This window comes from Oncorhynchus keta, chromosome 33 (genome assembly GCF_023373465.1).
Source record: "Oncorhynchus keta strain PuntledgeMale-10-30-2019 chromosome 33, Oket_V2, whole genome shotgun sequence".
NCBI classification, from domain to species: domain Eukaryota; kingdom Metazoa; phylum Chordata; class Actinopteri; order Salmoniformes; family Salmonidae; genus Oncorhynchus; species Oncorhynchus keta.
In genome coordinates, this window is record NC_068453.1 from 6,230,867 (window position 1) to 6,249,697 (window position 18,831).

Sequence of the window (18,831 nt, forward strand, 5' to 3'; positions counted from 1 at the left end):
ATGACCCATGCTCCTTTGAAAATATTTAGACCAATTTATTGAACTTACATGCAAACAATTAAATCATTATGGAGGGAGTCTATAACACAGTGTTAAGTACATCAATGGACTGTAAAGAAAATCTCTCTACAAACTATCACCATACCCATAAGGAAATTACAAATATTATGGAAACATTAGAAATAGTGGATATTTGGAGACTAAAAATACATGACCTTGTGAGATATACATGTAAGTAACGTAATCAAGCTCGTTGCCTTGACTACCTTCTTGTCTCTATCTCTTGCATCAAAGGTTAAAAAAGTATTAATAGGAGACAGAATGCGATCTGATCTAATTAGCCTTCACACAACTCTTCTAGAAATTCCACGTGGATGGGGATATTGAAAATGTAATCATTGTTTACCGGAGGACAATTTATTTTGAACTAAAACAAAATGTATCACTGAATTTTTTCCAGTATAATATAGGTTCAGCAAATCCCCTTATTGTTTGGGATATCTTTAAATGCACCTTCAGAGGTCATTCAGTTCAATGTTCGTCAATAATAAAAGAGCTATTTATATCTAAAGAGACAAGACTAACAAGGGAAATACATTAACTAATAGTGCAGGTAGATAGTAATATAAATGATACTGCGAGATACAAAATAAGTTCAAGGAAAAACAAAAATAACTGGAGGAACTTATTCAAGAATGATCTGATGTAAGCTATTACAAAAATAAATATGGAATATGGAGAGAAATGCACCAAATTCTTCCTGAGTCTCCAACACAGGAATACTACCAAATATAATTTGCAGAAATTCGTTACTGAAGACAGAGTCATCTATGATTCTCCAAATTATATTTTGATAGAGGAAGCCTAATATTTTTAGCAGATGTTCTCTTTTCTGTCTCATCCTCACCCTTTGAATGACGATTACAAGGAATTCTCTCCAAACAATAAAAACAAAATAGAAAGTTAAATGTACAAAAGGATCAGTGCGAATGCCAAATTACAGAGTAATAACTTTGAGGCTATTAAATCCTTTCAGTCTGGAAAACCCCCCAGGCTTGATGATATACCGGTTGTAACGACAGATTTCCTCCTCTTCGTCTGAAGAGGTGTAGCAAGGATCGGACCAAAACGCAGCGTGGTAAGTGTCCATGTTTTAATAGTATAAACTGAACATGACACAATACAAAATAACAAAGTAAATATAACCGAAACAGTCCCGTGTGGCACAAACACTGACACAGGAAACAAACACCCACAAACCAACAGTGAAACCCAGGCTACCTAAATATGGTTCTTAATCAGGGACAACGATAAACAGCTGCCTCTGATTGAGAACTATATCAGGCCAAACATAGAAATGGAAAAACATAGAAAAACACACAGACTGCCCACCCCAACTCACGCCCTGACCATACTAAACAAAGACAAAACAAAGGAAATGAAGGTCAGAACGTGACACCGGTAGAGGTATGTCAAGCCTTTTTTGATATACTCAAAGCTTAATTGTTAGCTTGTTTTATCTACTCAAATAAAATAAAATGTAATTTGTCAAATGCGTTGAATACAAGAAGTGAAATGCTTACTTACAAGCCCTTAACTAACAATGCAGTTTTCAGAAAAATACGTTTTAGTAAAAAATAGATAAGTACAAAATTCAAATAATTAAAGCGAAGCAGTAAAATAACAGTAGTGAGGCTATATACAAGGGGTATATACAAGTTAGTCAAGGTAATTGAGGTAATATGTACATGTTGGTAGAGTTAACATGACTATGCATAGATAATAAACAGAGAGTAGCAGCAGCGTAAAAGATGGCGACAATGCAAATAGTCTGGGTAGCCATTTGTTTAGCTGTTCAGGAGTCTTATGGCTTGGGGGTAGAAACTGTAAAGAAGCTTTTTGGACCTAGAGTTGGCGCTCCGGTACCGCTTGCCTTGTGGTAGCAGAGAAAACAGTCTATGACTAGGGTGGCTGGAGTCTTGACAATTTTTAGGGCCTTCCTCCTATAGAAATGGTAATCTGTCAGGTACTCAGCAGGAAGGTCTGATTTCATCATTATTGAAACACGACACACAAGGCAAATATAAAGATCCAGTCTATCTAAAAAAAAAAATGGAGGCCCCCTTCACTTCAATGTTGTGATGCAAAAATACTAGTGAAATGCATTAAAAAGGTTTTACCAGGTATTGTTCATCCTGATCAGATAGGTTTTTTACATGCACGATACATTGGATATAATATACGACAACTACTAGAAATAATAGAACAACATGAAACATCTAAGAAGCTAGGCCTGGTATTTATAGCACATTTTTAAAAGGCCTTTGATAAAGTAAGACTGGATTTTATTTATAAATGCCTGGATCTTTTCATTTTCGGTTATTCTATTATGAGATGGGTAAAAGCAATGTATAGCAACCCCAGGTGTAAAATAGTATTCTCAGAGAGTTTTGAATTGTCAAGAGGAGTTAAACAAGGGTGTCCGCTGTCAGCATATCTATTATTTATGACCATCAAAATGCTAGTTATTAAAATCAGATCAAAGAACAACTGTAGGGGATTAGAAATCCAAGGCTTAAAAACAAAGATGTCCATGTATGCCGATGACTCAAGTTTTCTATTAAGTCCGCAAGCCATATCCCTGCAATGTGTCATTGAAGACCTAGGTGTGTCCTTCTGTAGCTCAGTTGGTAGAGCATGGCGCTTGTAACGCCAGGGTAGTGGGTTCGATCCCCAGGACCACCCATACGTAGAATGTATGCACACATGACTGTAAGTCGCTTTGGATAAAAGCGTCTGCTAAATGGCATATATTATATTCATATATTATTAGGTAACTTTTCTTGACACTCTGGACTAAAACCTAATATTACATATTGTATCTTTTAAAAAATCCAACTTTTAAATGACACTGCAGTTTACCTATAACATTGACTGACGGTGAAGTAGACATACTTGGTATGTGAGCTCTGAACAATGAATTTCAATAGAAAATGTGTAAAAATAGACAAGATCCTGCAACCATGAAGAGGTAAGAAACAGTATATTTATGGAAAAATTGCACTGATTAACACCTTAGTTGTATTTCAGTTTAGTCACTTATGGTGCTGCCTACTCCTGATGATTCTTTTTCAAATCATATGAGCAAAGGTTTTTCTGTTTTATCTGGGATGCTAAACCATTCAAAATAAAGCGTTCCTATCTATATAATGCATATGAACTTGGCGGGTTGAGATTATTTGATATAAAAGCATTAAACCTCTCTCTGAAAGCTTCACTTATCCAACTTGTTGTATAACGTTTATGTCCAATGGCTGATGAGCACCGATACGTTTTATATGTAATTTATTTTCATAAGGATTTGCCAGTAGATTGTTTAAGTGATTCATGATGATGACTGTTAGCTTGCTAGAGAAGATTTTGAAAGTATGTCCAATCAAAGCTAGTGTAGATATAACGTGATTTGACATCATTTTATCTGTGGCAATAACTTTGCGCCTTTTTGGATGGGCACTTCTAATGTAACTCTATGGTAGCACTTGAATATTCGAGCTCTACTCTTTTGCAGTGACCTAGTGTCCCCATGAGTGACAGAACACTGAGCCAACCACAGCGCAACTGGAGAACATTACCCACCCCTATGCTCCATATTTTCCTCTGGCTGCTCCACCACCAAAGAAAACGCTGAGCTAGGCTGAAACACCTGCATTTTGGAGCCGCCTTACTCAAGAAAGCAAAAAATAGTATGTTTTTATGGGTCTTTATTAACTCAATTATTATTTTTATGAACTGACAAGTATCAAAAGCGCAATGTACTGCATCATGGGAAAGTTGTGATTGACTGACTGATCTACAAACAATAATGAGTCGTTGTTTATGATGTAAGGTGATTTGTTGTTTGCAGTCGTTTTGATGCTCTCGAACACGACCAATAGCTCTTTGCTGGACAACGCAGACTGGTACCTAGACTTTGTGTTGCACTTTGAAACCCACACCAACCGTTACATATAGCACCACCCACCAGGTGAAATGCTGTGAAAAGATGGGCATGGTTGAGTGGTAAGCCTGAAGCAGAAGAAAGTCGAGGAGTGAAGTCGGGGGAGGTGCATCTACTATAGCCAAAGGTCAGATACTGATGTGGTGTTCCAACAGGAAGGCTCAGTGTAACATGGTAGTGTTTCCATTGTTTACAAAAGTTTTTATTTGTAATGTTGAAATAAACATGTATTACAACCCCATATCACACACTCACAAACTGTAAATATATGTGTGTACATTGTACTAACAATTTGGGAGAGAGGGCCTCAAATGACTGCAACATAAAGCTAGTTCGCTAAACAGTGCATTATTTCTGGTAATGTTCAGCAAGTTTAGTTACGAAGACTTTGCATCCAGTTTCAGTCACGTCTTTGGTCCCGTTCGTGTGAGTCAAACTTCTTGACCTTTGATCACATGCAATCGACATGTATGTGCATATTGGACGTGTTGGTTGACATGTAGACGCACTTTGGACAATTTTATCCGAATTATGCAACACACATTGAAAAGCGGTGACCAACGATGGTTGGTGGACAAGTTCTGGACTGGTTTAGATCTTATCTGTGAAAAAAATATCAGTTTGTCTCTGTGGATGGTTGTGTCCTCTGACAAATCAACTGTAAATTTCGGTGTTCCTCAAGGCTCCGTTTTAGGACCACTATTGTTTTCACTATATATTTTACCTCTTGGTGATGTCATTCGGAAACATAATGTTAACTTTCACTGCTATGCGGATGATACACAGCTGTACATTTCGGTGAAACATGGTGAAGCACCAAAATTGCCCTCCTGTGTTTCAGACATGATGCAGTGGATGGCTGCAAATGTTCTACTTTTAAACTCGGACAAAACAGAGATGCTGGTTATAGGTCCCAAGAAAAAGAGAGATCTTCTGTTGAATCTGACAATTAATCTTGATCGTTGTACAGTCGTCTCAAATAAAACTATGAAGGACCTCAGCGTTACTCTGGACCCTGATCTCTCTTTTGACAAACATATCAAGACTGTTTCAAAGACAGCGTTTTTCCATCTACGTAACATTCCAAAAATCAGAAACTTTCTGTCAAAAATGATGCAGAAAAATTCATCCATGCTTTTGTCACTTAGGTTAGACTACTGCAATGCTCTACTTTCCGGCTACCCGGATAAAGCACCAAATAAACTTCAGTTAGTGCTAAACACGGCTGCTAGAATCTTGACGAGAACCCCAAAATGTTGTCATATTACTCCAGTGCTAGCCTCTCTACACGGGCTTCCTGTTAGGCCACTTTGCCGAATAGGACAGGAGAAGTACTCCAGATATAACAAACTGACCCTAGCCCCCGGACACATAAACTACTGCAGCATAAATACTGGAGGCTGAGACAGGAGGGGTAAGGAGACACTGTGGCCCCATCCGAGGACACCCCCGGACAGGGCCAAACAGAAAGGATATAACCCCACCCACTTTGCCAAAGCACAGCCCCCACACCACTAGAGGGATATCTTCAACCACCAACGTACCATCCTGAGACAAGGCTGAGTATAGCCCACAAAGATCTCCGCCACGGCACAACCCAAGGGGGGGGGTTGATTATTATTATTTGACCCTGCTGGTCATCTATGAACATTTGAACATCTTGGCCATGTTCTGTTATAATCTCCATCCGGCACAGCCAGAAGAGGACTGGCCACCCCCCATAGCCTGCTTCCTCTCTAGGTTTCTTCCTAGGTCCTGGCCTTTCTAGGGAGTTTTTCCTAGCCACCGTGCTTCTACAACTGCATTGCTTGCTGTTTGGGGTTTTATGCTTGGTTTCTGTAGAGCACTTTGACATCAGCTGATGTATGAAGGGCTTTATAAATGCATTTGATTGATTGATTGGTGGTCCCCTCCAACGCGCCCATTGCGTCCCAGAGGAAATGGGAAAGGGCGTCTCGGAATTCCCACCACGTGCGCGCAAATCATTTTTACGATAATGAGCATTTGATTGGTCCAAATCGAAAACATGGTAATTGTATAAACCATCTCATTGGTGAAGTCCTCCAGGTCCCTAGAGAACACAGCGCAAAGCCTCCAGACAAGAGATCCTTGAGCGTCTCATACTATGAGAAAGTAGTACGTGTATACATATCATTATATCTGAGAAATTACACAATGGTTATTTTTTATATTGTATAAATCATCCTATTAATTCCTCTTTCTCTACATTTCAATTAATCATTGCCGAGTATAACGACAAATTCCAGGAAAATACCGAGTAGTCTTTCGGGGCGGAGGGATACAGCCATCCTCCACTCGTTAAAAAACATTGGCGTTATAGAAAAGGTAGGGAAAGACCGTGACAAAGCTCAGACAGCGAATACATTCCGTAATATCGGTAGTGGTTTGAACTTCTTACCATATTTTGCGATTGCTACTAGATAATAGTTAACCGCTCTGCAAGTGTACTGTTTTCAGTACTTCAAGAAAACTGGCATCTTCAAAGTGCATGAATTAAGATACAGGATTCTCGTTGTACGCAGCGTTTCTAATCTGGAAAAGGACGATGCGGCATTTTATTTGAGACATCGACGGGGCGGGTGGAGTTGGCACACTGGATTTATTAGCTAGCCGCTACTACCGCTAACCTTTTTCAATCATATTTACATAGGATTGGATCAGAAACTACGTTTTCAGATAAACACTAATTTAGTTTAGTCTTCCGTTCGAATATGTTGTTGTCAAAGTTTGGCTCATTCTCGCACATTTGCCACCCTTCGAGCATGGACCATTTACCGGTGAAAATACAGCTCCAGCCAGGTATGATTCGAACCCGCTGTCATTCTTCGGGCTTTACATAGCCGGAAAAGATGGACTGTTTATTGAACTAGATTTGTTATGCTTCCAATAATGAAATGATAATTGTATTTGACTAACTCTAAAATCCTTGCATGGGACTATTTTAAATGGCTTCGCACTGTCTATATGCACGCCAACTGTGATTAACATAGCTTTTTCCAGACACAGACAGGTAATAGTTACCTAGCTAATGTCAGCTAACGTGAGTCAACAGCTGCGACTCAATTGCTTATCTTGCGCTGTGCAAGACGAGACTACCGTGTATGCTTATGTGCTCTGAATTTGATGTTTCGCCAGTTAAAGTGGAAAAGGAGCCGTTCGAAAAGGTCTATACTGTGGGATCCGTGCTGGGCAGCGGTGGATTCGGCACAGTCTACGCTGGTAGTCGGCTCTCCGATGACGCACTGGTAAGCATAGGAGCGCTTTGATCTCGGCACATGGCGCCATCAAGGCATCTCATAGTTATTTACTAATTTACTTCGTTCTATCTAATGTGTATTTGTTTTCTCTCTCCCGAAATTAGGTCGCAGTGAAACATGTGCCGAAGGAGCGGGTGACCGAATGGGGAACTATTGTAAGTAATCACCACTCCGGTTTGTTTAGGTTTTTCACCCATGTCAGTTGTTGTTTTTTGGCATTTGAATCGATTCTAGGTCACTCAACTCATTTGTGATTTATATTTTCTTACAGAATGGTGTGATGGTGCCTTTGGAGATTATTTTATTGAAGAAAGTCAGTTCGTCGTTTCGGGGGGTTATAAAACTCCTGGATTGGTATGAGCGACCAGACGGCTGGTTGATTGTTATGGAACGACCGGAGCTGGTCAAGGATCTTTTCGATTTCATAACGGAGAAGGGCGCCTTGGATGAGGAGACTGCAAGGGGATTTTTCCGTCAGGTTTTGGAGGCTGTCCGCCACTGCTACAGCAGCGGGGTAGTTCACAGAGATATCAAAGATGAAAATCTGCTGGTAGACCTACGCACTGGGGAGCTCACGCTTATTGACTTTGGTTCAGGGGCGATTCTCAAGGACACGGTCTACACTGACTTTGACGGTATGTACTCTACCCTTACGCAATGCGTTGCCAGCAGTGGCTCCGTTGTATTTTCTGGGTTTGTTGTGTTTTTGAAGGTGCGTTAGTCTGCACTGACCCATGACTTGCTTTCAACTATATTTGTTTGTTTTTAGATACTTACTCGCCTTATTAGTTCATCTGATATAATACCCTCCATCCCCCTCCCTCCACCTCTCCTCCCTCCCCCTCTGTATTTGCCGGTGTGTCCACACGACGCTGTGACGCAGTGGTTTGTTTTTGGTACCTCATAGTTTCCCTCGGTTGGTGACGACCGATCAGCCGATCCTTATTCATTTTGATTCTCCCTATGTAGTTAATTTAAAGTACCTTTACAAATGTCATATTAGTCAATTTAACACACGTGTGGTAAAATAGGTTATTGTTATATGTTGATAATTGTTTGTTATGTTAAGAAACGCTCATTTCAAAGCCTTTAGGTAATGGCAATTGGGCCAGCTGCCACGTAACATCTGTTTGTTGTGAAACCTGAGCTTGGGCTGATTCATGTCACGTGATGGCTCACATTGCGCACTCAGTTTTTGTTTGGTATCCAAGTTACTCATGCCTGGAGGGAGGGGTGTGAGGCGGGTCACCCAGTTTCAGAGAGATTTGTTGTGGAAAAGAAAAGGCCACTATAACACCAGTATGACATCCTTGTTTTAGATGGAATTACACTTGCCTTGTTCGGCCTTTATAGAGATATTGTCTGACTATTTTTAAATATCCATTTATAATCTTTCCAAATCATACAGGTTTTCAATATAGGCCAATTTATATTATTATTGTCACATGAAATGTCCCAAATAAACTGTTCTGGTGGTATTACAGAAGTCAATGAGTCACTAATCAGCCCTTTCTTCTCCAGGTACAAGAGTTTATAGTCCGCCAGAGTGGATCCGCTTCCATAGATACCACGGGCGCTCAGCTACGGTGTGGTCGCTAGGGGTGCTGCTGTATGACATGGTCTGTGGAGACATCCCCTTTGAGCAAGACGAGGAAATCCTCCAGGGGAGACTGTACTTCAGGAGGAGAGTGTCTAATGGTGTGCGCTACCTCCAATATACAACCTACAATCATAACACATTTCTAGTCTTAACCTATTTCTTAACACTATTTTCTACTTCATTTCTTCCTGCCTGTGTGTTCTTATAACCCTCTATCTCCCTCTTGTCCCATAAAATACTAATCCATGTTTTCCCCTTTTCTCTCCCTCCTTCCAGAGTGCCAGCAGCTGATCAAGTTGTGCCTGTCGTTACGGCCCTCAGACAGGCCTACTCTAGAACAGATCCTTGACCACCCGTGGATGCGCTTGGCTGGGGAAGTGTCGATGTCCAAGCCTGAGGATGGTGACATCCGGCTGAGGACCATCGACACGGACACATCTAGCACAAGCTCTAGCAAGGAGAGCCTATGAAAGAAGGAAGAGGGGATGAGAGGAGAAAAGGAGTGAATGGACATGAGGGGATGGGGGGGGGTTAACTGGACTTAAAGGGCTCTGGTCCTTATGCCCCACCATGGCTTGGGCTGGCATAATTATTTTTGGTTTCCTTTTGTAGGGAATTATTATAATTTATTACGGTTTGTTCTTCCTTATCTTTTTTTTTTTATATATATATAACTCATGAATTGTTTCCAAATGTGGAACATTTGCTGTTTTGGGCGGTCTTTACCAGTGACTATTTATTTTGTACTTTATTATTTTCTAATTTGTTATAACAAGGCTGATTTATGCATCTGGTTTAAAGCCCCTTATTCAGACATAGCTGCTCTCATAGAGCTTGGAGAATGCTTTATATTTAAATGTTTTTGATTTGGAGTGCCTTTTTGAAAGCTGCTTCTCGGGGCTTTTGTCATAACTTTTTGTTGTTTATAACCCTTTTGGGCTGGTTTGTTTGTACGTATCCCACCCTGTCATGATGGAGATTAGTTGTCTTCCTCCATAACAGTGTGGTAAACTACACCACCCAGCATTCTTAGGGATCATAAAATAGGGGATGAAGGCTGGAGTTGACTGTTGACCATGGAATACTTGAAATGCAACTCACTCACACTGCGCCCCCTTACTAAGCTGCTCACTCATACTACAGCCTCGAGTTGTTTGGATTTCTCAAAATTGGATCCTTTCATTTCTGAATGTGTATTAAAACTACATTATCTGTGTGTTTAGCCCCTTGGAAATGTATTTTAATTGAATGTTCCCCCCCCATCTCACTACTGGCACTACATTGCTATTGCCCTGGACTGGTGTATCATGGCTTAAGTGTGAAATGCACAATCAATGCAATATTCATGGTCTCAGTTATGTCTTTCACAATACAAATATTGTGCAGTCCCCCCTTGCTGTTAATTTATACAGAATGTGTAGACATTCCACACTCTTTTGGCTCATATTTATTGTAGATGTTTAAGAAGGTCAGAAATCCCAGAATTTGCATATCTTTACATGGCCTTTTGTTTTGCATTCCTGTAATGATATTTTTACACTTCAACAGAACATTTTTTTTTTTTAAGATTGTGGATGGATGCACTGAAGTTGTCGAAAGGGAATAAAACAAGGTTTACTTAAATTTGGAAGAGCTATGAATGTGATTGAACTCATTTTTATAGTCCTGTAAGTAATGTTGGATTGACTTAATCTAAAAGTACATCTGCTTTTTGGGGTACATTATACTTGTGCTGTCTCCATGCATTAAACTCCATGGATGCACATGGCTATTGGGTTGGATAAAGCTATTCTAGTTAGTGACTATGATGAATCTGTGGCTTGCCTGGTGTTAGATATTCTCTTTCAGTTTAGCTGTATGACATGAATGATAGAGATCTGGTGATGCAATTATAATTTTTTTTTTTTTATACAAACATTTCAATTAAATCCCTTTGTACATAAATAATACTTGTGTTGTCTTATTGACCTACTGGTAAAAATTCCTCATACAGTCATTCATGAAACTATAAACCAAACATTGTTAAATGGGTAAGGATGTTTGCATCTATACAGTCAGAACAGCCTCAATTTGTCGGACATGGACTCTACAAGGTGTCAAGCGTTCCACAGGGATGCTGGCCCATGTTTGTATTTCTATTTATTATGGATCCCCAGCAGCTACTCTTCCTGAGGTCCAGCAACAAGACTTACATACAGTTTAAAATACTTCATGACATTACATTTCATAACACCTTCCCCAACACATTCATTGTGTGCCCTCAGGCCACCACTCCACCACATATTTACAATACAACATCCAGGTGCCTGTGTGTGTCTTCTCAGTCCCCGCTCTTCCATAAGGGGTATTTTTATGTTTTTTCAATCCGATTCTACTGCTTGCATGAGTTACCTGTTGTGGAATAGAGTTCCATGTAGCTGTGGCTCTGTATTACTGTGTACCTCCCATTGTCTGACTCCAATGCTTCCCACAGTTGTGTCAAGTTGGCTGGATGTCCTTTTGGTTGTGGACCATTGATACACACAGGAAACTTGAGCGTGAAAAACCCAGCAGCGGTGCAGTTCTCGACACAAACCGGTACGCATCGCACCTACTACCATACCCCTTTCGTAGGCACTTAAATCTTTTGTCTTGTCCATTCACTCTGAATGGCACACATACACAATCCATGTCTCAATAATCATTTAACCTGTCTCCTGCCCTTCATTGACACTGATTGAAGTGGATTTAACAAGTGACAGCTTTCACCTGGTGTCATGGAAAGAGCAGGTGTTCGTAATGTTTTGTATACTCAGTGTATGTGACGTGGCTATATTAGCTGTACACAGAGAATGACTGAGTAGGAAAGTGACACAGGAATGAGGCAGGAGCCAGAGACATGCATCATCACACTCACAACACATCCCTGAACCTAGCTAGAACTAATTGCTTTTCCATTTAATGCTGCCGGCCTCATCTGCCTGCCTTACAATAACAATAACATAAGTCACTCCATTATTGGTAGAGCAGAGCAGTGGGCTGTGAGAAAGAACAAGGTAAACAATGTTCGTCATCATCTGTAAGTCAGTGTTCTCCAGGAAGTGGTAGTGGGGGATGGAGGGACGAGTGTTGTTGTTGTGGTGGGGAGGTGCTGCCCCCTCTGGTGACTCCCTGCCCATGAGCTGTTATGGCACCTCACCTTTTATAATGACCATAGGCACAGATCTAGGCGCTACCCCTCAAGCTAAACATTAACTGTTTGAAGTGAAAAACACATAACAGATCTTAGTTCAGTGTCTAAGTCAAGTGTCCATGGTTAACTGTTAAAGTGTATCCTAAATATGATATGCAAAGTACATTTTTATAGCTCTCCCTATGTAAAAATCATATATCATCAAATACAATTGTATTTTTCACATGCGCCAAACACAGCAGGTCTAGGTAGACCTTACAGTGAAATGCTTACTTACAAGCCCTTAACCAACAATGCAGTTAAGAAAATACCCCCAAAAAGTAAGAGATAAAAATAACAACTCATTAAAGAACAACAGTAAAATTACAATAGCGAAAATTACAATATACAGGGGGTACCAGTACAGAGTCAGTAGGCGGTGCACTGGTATTGAGATAATATGTACATGTAGGAAGAGCTATTAAAGTTACTATGCATAGATAATAACAGAGTAGCAGCAGTGTAGAAGAGGAGGGGGGGGCAATGCAATTAGTCTGGGTAGCCATTTCATTAGATGAGTCTCATAGCTTGGGGCTAGAAACTGTTTAGAAGCCTCTTAGACGTAGACTTGGCGCACTGCGGTAGCAGAGAGAACAGTCTATGACTAGAGTGGCTGGAGTCTTTGACAATTTTTAGGGCCTACCTCTGATACCGCCTGGATTTATAGGTCCTGGATGGCAGGAAGCTTGGTCCTGGTGATGTACTGGGCTGTACGCACTATCTGTAGTGCCTTGCGGTCGGAGGCCGAGCAGTTGCCATACCAGGCAGTGATGCAACCAGTCAGGATACTCTCGATGGTGCAGCTGTAAAACCTTTTGAGGATCTGAGGTCCCATGACAAATCTTTTCAGTCTCCTGAGGGTGAATTTGTTTTTGTCGTGCCCTCTTCACGACTGTCTTGCTGTGCTTGGACCATGTTAGTTTGTTGGTGATGTGGTCGCCAAGGAACATGAAGCTCTCAACCTGCTCCACTATAGCCCTGACGATGAGAATGGGGGCGTGCTCGGTCCTCTTTTTCCTGTAGTCCACAATCATCTCCTTTGTCTTGATCACATTGAGGGAGAGGTTGTTGTCCTTGCACCACAAAGTCAGGTCTCTGACCTCCTCCCTATAGGTTGTCTCATCGTTGTCGGTGATCAGAACTACCACTGTTGTGTCATCTGCAAATTTAATGATGGTGTTGGAGTCGTGCCTGGCCATGCAGTCATGGGTGAACAGGGAGTACAGGAGGGGACTGAGCACGCACCCCTGAGGGGCCCCCGTTTTGAGGATCAGCGTGGCGGATGTGTAGTTACCCACCCTTACTACCTGGGGGCGGCCCGTTAGAAAGTCCAGGATCCAGTTGCAGAGGGAGGTGTTAAGTCCCAAGGTCCTTAGCTTAGTGATGAACTTTGAAGGCTCTATGGTGTTGAACGTTGAGCTGTAGTCATTGAATAGCATTCTCACATAGGTGTTCCTTTTGTCCAGATGTGAAAGGGCAGTGTGGAGTGCAATAGAGATTGCATCATCTGTGGATCTGTTGGGGCTGTATGCAAATTGGAGTTGGTCTAGGGTTTCTAGGATAATGATGTTGTGAGCCATGACCAGCCTTTCAAAGCATTTCATGGCTACAGACATGAGTGCTACGAGTCGGTAGTCATTTAGGCAGGTTACCTTAGTGTTCTTGGGCACAGGGACTATGGTGGTCTTCTTGAAACATGTTGGTATTACAGACTCAGACAGGGAGAGGTTGAAAATGTCAGTGAAGACACTTGCCAGTTGGTTAGCGCAAGCTTGAGTACACATCCTGGTAATCCAATCAAATCAAATCAAATCAAATTTATTTATATAGCCCTTCGTACATCAGCTGATATCTCAAAGTGCTGTACAGAAACCCAGCCTAAAACCCCAAACAGCAAACAATGCAGGTGTAAAAGCACGGTGGCTAGGAAAAACTCCCTAGAAAGGCCAAAACCTAGGAAGAAACCTAGAGAGGAACCGGGCTATGTGGGGTGGCCAGTCCTCTTCTGGCTGTGCCGGGTAGAGATTATAACAGAACATGACCAAGATGTTCAAATGTTCATAAATGACCAGCATGGTCGAATAATAATAAGGCAGAACAGTTGAAACTGGAGCAGCAGCACAGTCAGGTGGACTGGGGACAGCAAGGAGCCTTCATGTCAGGTAGTCCTGGGGCACGGTCCTAGGGCTCAGGTCAGTTGAAACTGGAGCAGGAGCATGGCCAGGTGGACTGGGGACAGCAAGGAGTCCTCATGTCAGGTAGTCCTGGGACATGGTCCTAGGGCTCAGGTCCTCCGAGAGAGAGAAAGAAAGAGAGAAGGAGAGAATTAGAGAACGCACACTTAGATTCACACAGGACACCGAATAGGACAGGAGAAGTACTCCAGATATAACAAACTGACCCTAGCCCCCCGACACATAAACTACTGCAGCATAAATACTGGAGGCTGAGACAGGAGGGGTCAGGAGACACTGTGGCCCCATCCGAGGACACCCCGGACAGGGCCAAACAGGAAGGATATAACCCCACCCACTTTGCCAAAGCACATCCCCCACACCACTAGAGGGATATCTTCAACCACCAACTTACCATCCTGAGACAAGGCCGAGTATAGCCCACAAAGATCTCCGCCACGGTACAACCCAAGGGGGGGGCAACCCAGACAGGCCGACCACAACAGTGAATCAACCCACCCAGGTGACGCACCCCCCAGGGACGGCACGAGAGAGCCCCAGCAAGCCAGTGACTCAGCCCCCGTAACAGGGTTAGAGGCAGAGAATCCCAGTGGAAAGAGGGGAACCGGCCAGGCAGAGACAGCAAGGGCGGTTCGTTGCTCCAGAGCCTTTCCGTTCACCTTCCCACTCCTGGGCCAGACTACACTCAATCATATGACCCACTGAAGAGATGAGTCTTCAGTAAAGACTTAAAGGTTGAGACCGAGTTTGCGTCTCTGACATGGGTAGGCAGACCGTTCCATAAAAATGGAGCTCTATAGGAGAAAGCCCTGCCTCCAGCTGTTTGCTTAGAAATTCTAGGGACAATTAGGAGGCCTGCGTCTTGTGACCGTAGCGTACGTGTAGGTATGTACGGCAGGACCAAATCAGAGAGGTAGGTAGGAGCAAGCCCATGTAATGCTTTGTAGGTTAGCAGTAAAACCTTGAAATCAGCCCTTGCTTTGACAGGAAGCCAGTGTAGAGAGGCTAGCACTGGAGTAATATGATCAAATTTTTTGGTTCTAGTCAGGATTCTAGCAGCCGTATTTAGCACTAACTGAAGTTTATTTAGTGCTTTATCCGGGTAGCCGGAAAATAGAGCATTGCAGTAGTCTAACCTAGAAGTGACAAAAGCATGGATTAATTTTTCTGCATCATTTTTGGACAGAAAGTTTCTGATTTTTGCAATGTTACGTAGATGGAAAAAAGCTGTCCTCGAAATGGTCTTGATATGTTCTTCAAAAGAGAGATCAGGGTCCAGAGTAACGCCGAGGTCCTTCACAGTTTTATTTGAGACGACTGTACAACCATTAAGATTAATTGTCAGATTCAACAGAAGATCTCTTTGTTTCTTGGGACCTAGAACAAGCATCTCTGTTTTGTCCGAGTTTAATAGTAGAAAGTTTGTCTGGCCCTGCGGCCTTGTGAATGTTGAACTGTTTAAAGGTCTTACTCACATCAGCTGCGGAGAGCGTGATCACACAGCCGTCCGGAATAGCTGATGCTCTCATGCATGTTTTAGTATTTTTTGCCTCGAAGCGAGCATATAAGTTGTTTAGCTCGTCCGGTAGGCTCATATCACTGGGCAGCTCTCAGCTGTGCTTCCCTTTGTAGTCTGTAATAGTTTACCAGCCCTGCCACACAAGACGAGCGTCAGAGCCGGTGTAGTATGATTAGACTTTAGTACAGTGTTGATGCTTTGCCGGTTTGATGGTTCTTCGGAGGGCATAGCAGGATTTCTTATAAGCTTCCGGGTTAGAGTCCCGGTACTTGAAACCAGCAGCTCTACCCTTTAGCTCAGTGCGAATGTTGTCTGTAATCCTTGGCTACTGGTTGGGGTATGTACATACAGTCACTGTGGGGACGACGTCATCGATGCACTTATTGATGAAGCCAATGACTGATGTGGTGAACTCCTCAATGCAATCGGAAGAATATTGGAACGTATTTCAGTCTGTGCTAGCAAAACAGTCCTGTAGTTTAGCATCTGCTTCGTCTGACCACTTTTTAGTAGACCGAATCACTGGTGCGTCCAGCTTTAGTTTTTTGAATGTAAGCATGCATCTTGAGGATAGAATTATGGTTAGATTTGCCTAATGGAGCGCGAGGGAGAGCTTTGTACGCATCTCTGTGTGTGGAGTGAAGGTGGTCTAGAGTTTTTTTCCCCGCTGGTTGCACGTTTAACAATCTGATTAGTTAAAACTGATTTAAGTTTCCCTGCATTAAAGTCCCCGGCCACTAGGAGCGCCGCCTCTGGATGAACATTTTCCTGGTTGCTTATGGAGGTATACAGCTCATTGAGTGAGGTATACAGATGAAAACTCTCTGGGTAGATAGTGTGGTCTACATCTTATCATGATATATTCTACCTCAGGTGAGAAAAACCTCGAGACCCCCTTAGATATTGTGCACCAGCTGTTGTTTACAAATATACATAGGCCGCCACCCCGTGTCTCACAGAGGCTGCTGTTGTATGCTGCCGATAGGGTGTATAACCCGCCAGCTGTATGTTATTAATTTCATCGTTCAGCCACAACTCGTGAAACATAAGATATTACAGTTTTCAATGTCTCATTGGTAGGATTTACTTGCTTTCAGTTCGTCCCATTTCTTTTCCAGCGATTGAACGTTGGCATTACAGTATGGATGGCAAAGACAGATTAGCTAATTGTCAGAATTCTCAGTTTCTTTCTCCAGCGAACGACGGGATTAGGGTTGCTGTTCTGATGTCCAGAAGCTCTTTTCGAACATAAGAGACATTAACATTATGTACAAAATAATTGACAAACAATGTGAAAAAACGAATAAAATAGCACTGTTGGTTAAGAGCCAATAAAACGGCAGCCATCATCTCCGGGGGCATTTTCATCATTCTTTGAAAACTTTCATTTCCAATATGACAGTAGGCATATGGACATTCAAGGGCTTTAGCATTGGATAGCTGGTTCCTTGAACATACACAAGAATCAGCATAACTAATAACTAATTTAATGAGCTGATGAAAAAGGCACTGCTTCCCTTTTAATTAGCTATCTTTGCCTTGCAAACGTATTCAAACCCCTTGGATTTCTTCACATTTTATTGTGTTATAAAATGGGAATACAATTAATTTAATATACACAAAATATTCAAGTGGAAGAAAAAAAATGAACACTTTTTAAAGATAAACAAAAATGCAATAACTAAAATATAGTCGTTGCATACCTGTTTAGCCCCTTTGCTTAGGCAGCCCTAAATTAGTTCATGAGATAAATGTGGCTTAACAAATCACAAAAATTGTTACGTGGACTCACTCTGTGTGAAATAATAGGGTTTGACATGATTTTAAACGACTAACCCTTCCTCTGTCCTCCATACATACAACATCTGTAAGGTCCCTCAGTCAAGTATTGAACTTCAAGCACATATTCAAATACAAAGACCAGGGAGCTTTTCGAAGCCTCATTAAAAAGGGCATTGATTTGTAGATGGGTGACAACGACAAATCAGACATTGAATATCTCTTTAAGCATGGCAGACTCTAGTTAATAAACGTGCGGTTCATTATGTATTAAACAAACTAGGCAAGATACAGCCGTCCTTCAGAACTGAAAGGCAGGATAGGAATGAAACTGCTGAGGGATGTTAACATGAGGTCATTGGTGATTTAAAACAGCTACAGTGTTCAATGGCTGTGATGTTAGAGAACTGAGGATGCATCAACATTGTATTGACTCCACAATAATGAATGCAACAAGGCACTAAGGTACAGTGCCTTTGGGAAGTATTCAGACCCCTTGACATTTTCCACATTTTGTTAGGTTACAGTCTTATTCTAAAATTGATACAGTTGTTTTCCCTCATCACAATAACCCATTGAAACAAAGCGAACACTGTTTTTTTATAGATTTTTGCTAATTTATAAAAAATTAAAAAATATCACATTTACATAAGTATTCTGACCCTTTTCTCAGTACTTTGTTGAAGCATATTTGGCAGCGATTACAGCCCTGATTCTTCTTGGGTATGACGCTACTAGCTTGGCACACCTCTATTTGGGGAGTTTCTCCCATTCTTCTCTGCAGATCCTCTCAAGCACTGTCAGCTTGGATTGGGGAGAGTTGCTGCACAGCTATTTTCAGAGCTCTCCAGAGATGTTAGATCGGGTTCAAGTCCGAGATCTGGCTGGGCCACTCAAGGACATTCAGGGAATTGCCCTGAAGCCACTCCTGCATTGTCTTGGCTGTGTGCATAGGGTTGTCGTCCTGTTAGAAGGTGAACCTTCGCCCCAGTCTGAGGACCTGAGCGCTCTGGAGCAGGTTTTCATCAAGGATCTCTCTGTACATTGCTCAATTCATTTTAGCCTCGTTCCTGACTAGTCTCCCAGTCCCTGCCGCTGAAAAACATCCCCACAGCATGATGCTGCTACCAGCATGCTTCACCGTGGGGATGGTTCCAGGTTTCCTCCAGACATGACGCTTGGCATTCAGGTCAAAGAGTTCAATCTTGGTTTCATCAGACCAGAGAATGTTGTTTCTCGTGGTTTTACAGTC

At 42.0% G+C, this 18,831-nt stretch overlaps 1 protein-coding gene across 1 annotated transcript; it reads left to right on the forward strand.

Moving 5' to 3' along the window:
* The first annotated feature begins 6,334 nt into the window (after window positions 1-6,334).
* Window positions 6,335-10,507, forward strand: LOC118365920 (serine/threonine-protein kinase pim-3). The gene is made up of 6 exons (XM_052491734.1): window positions 6,335-6,817; window positions 7,154-7,263; window positions 7,380-7,430; window positions 7,547-7,910; window positions 8,797-8,973; window positions 9,152-10,507. The coding sequence occupies exons 1-6, from the start codon at window positions 6,730-6,732 to the stop codon at window positions 9,343-9,345; spliced, it is 984 nt and encodes a 327-aa protein (XP_052347694.1). The 5' UTR covers window positions 6,335-6,729; the 3' UTR covers window positions 9,346-10,507.
* Window positions 10,508-18,831: the final 8,324 nt, after the last annotated feature.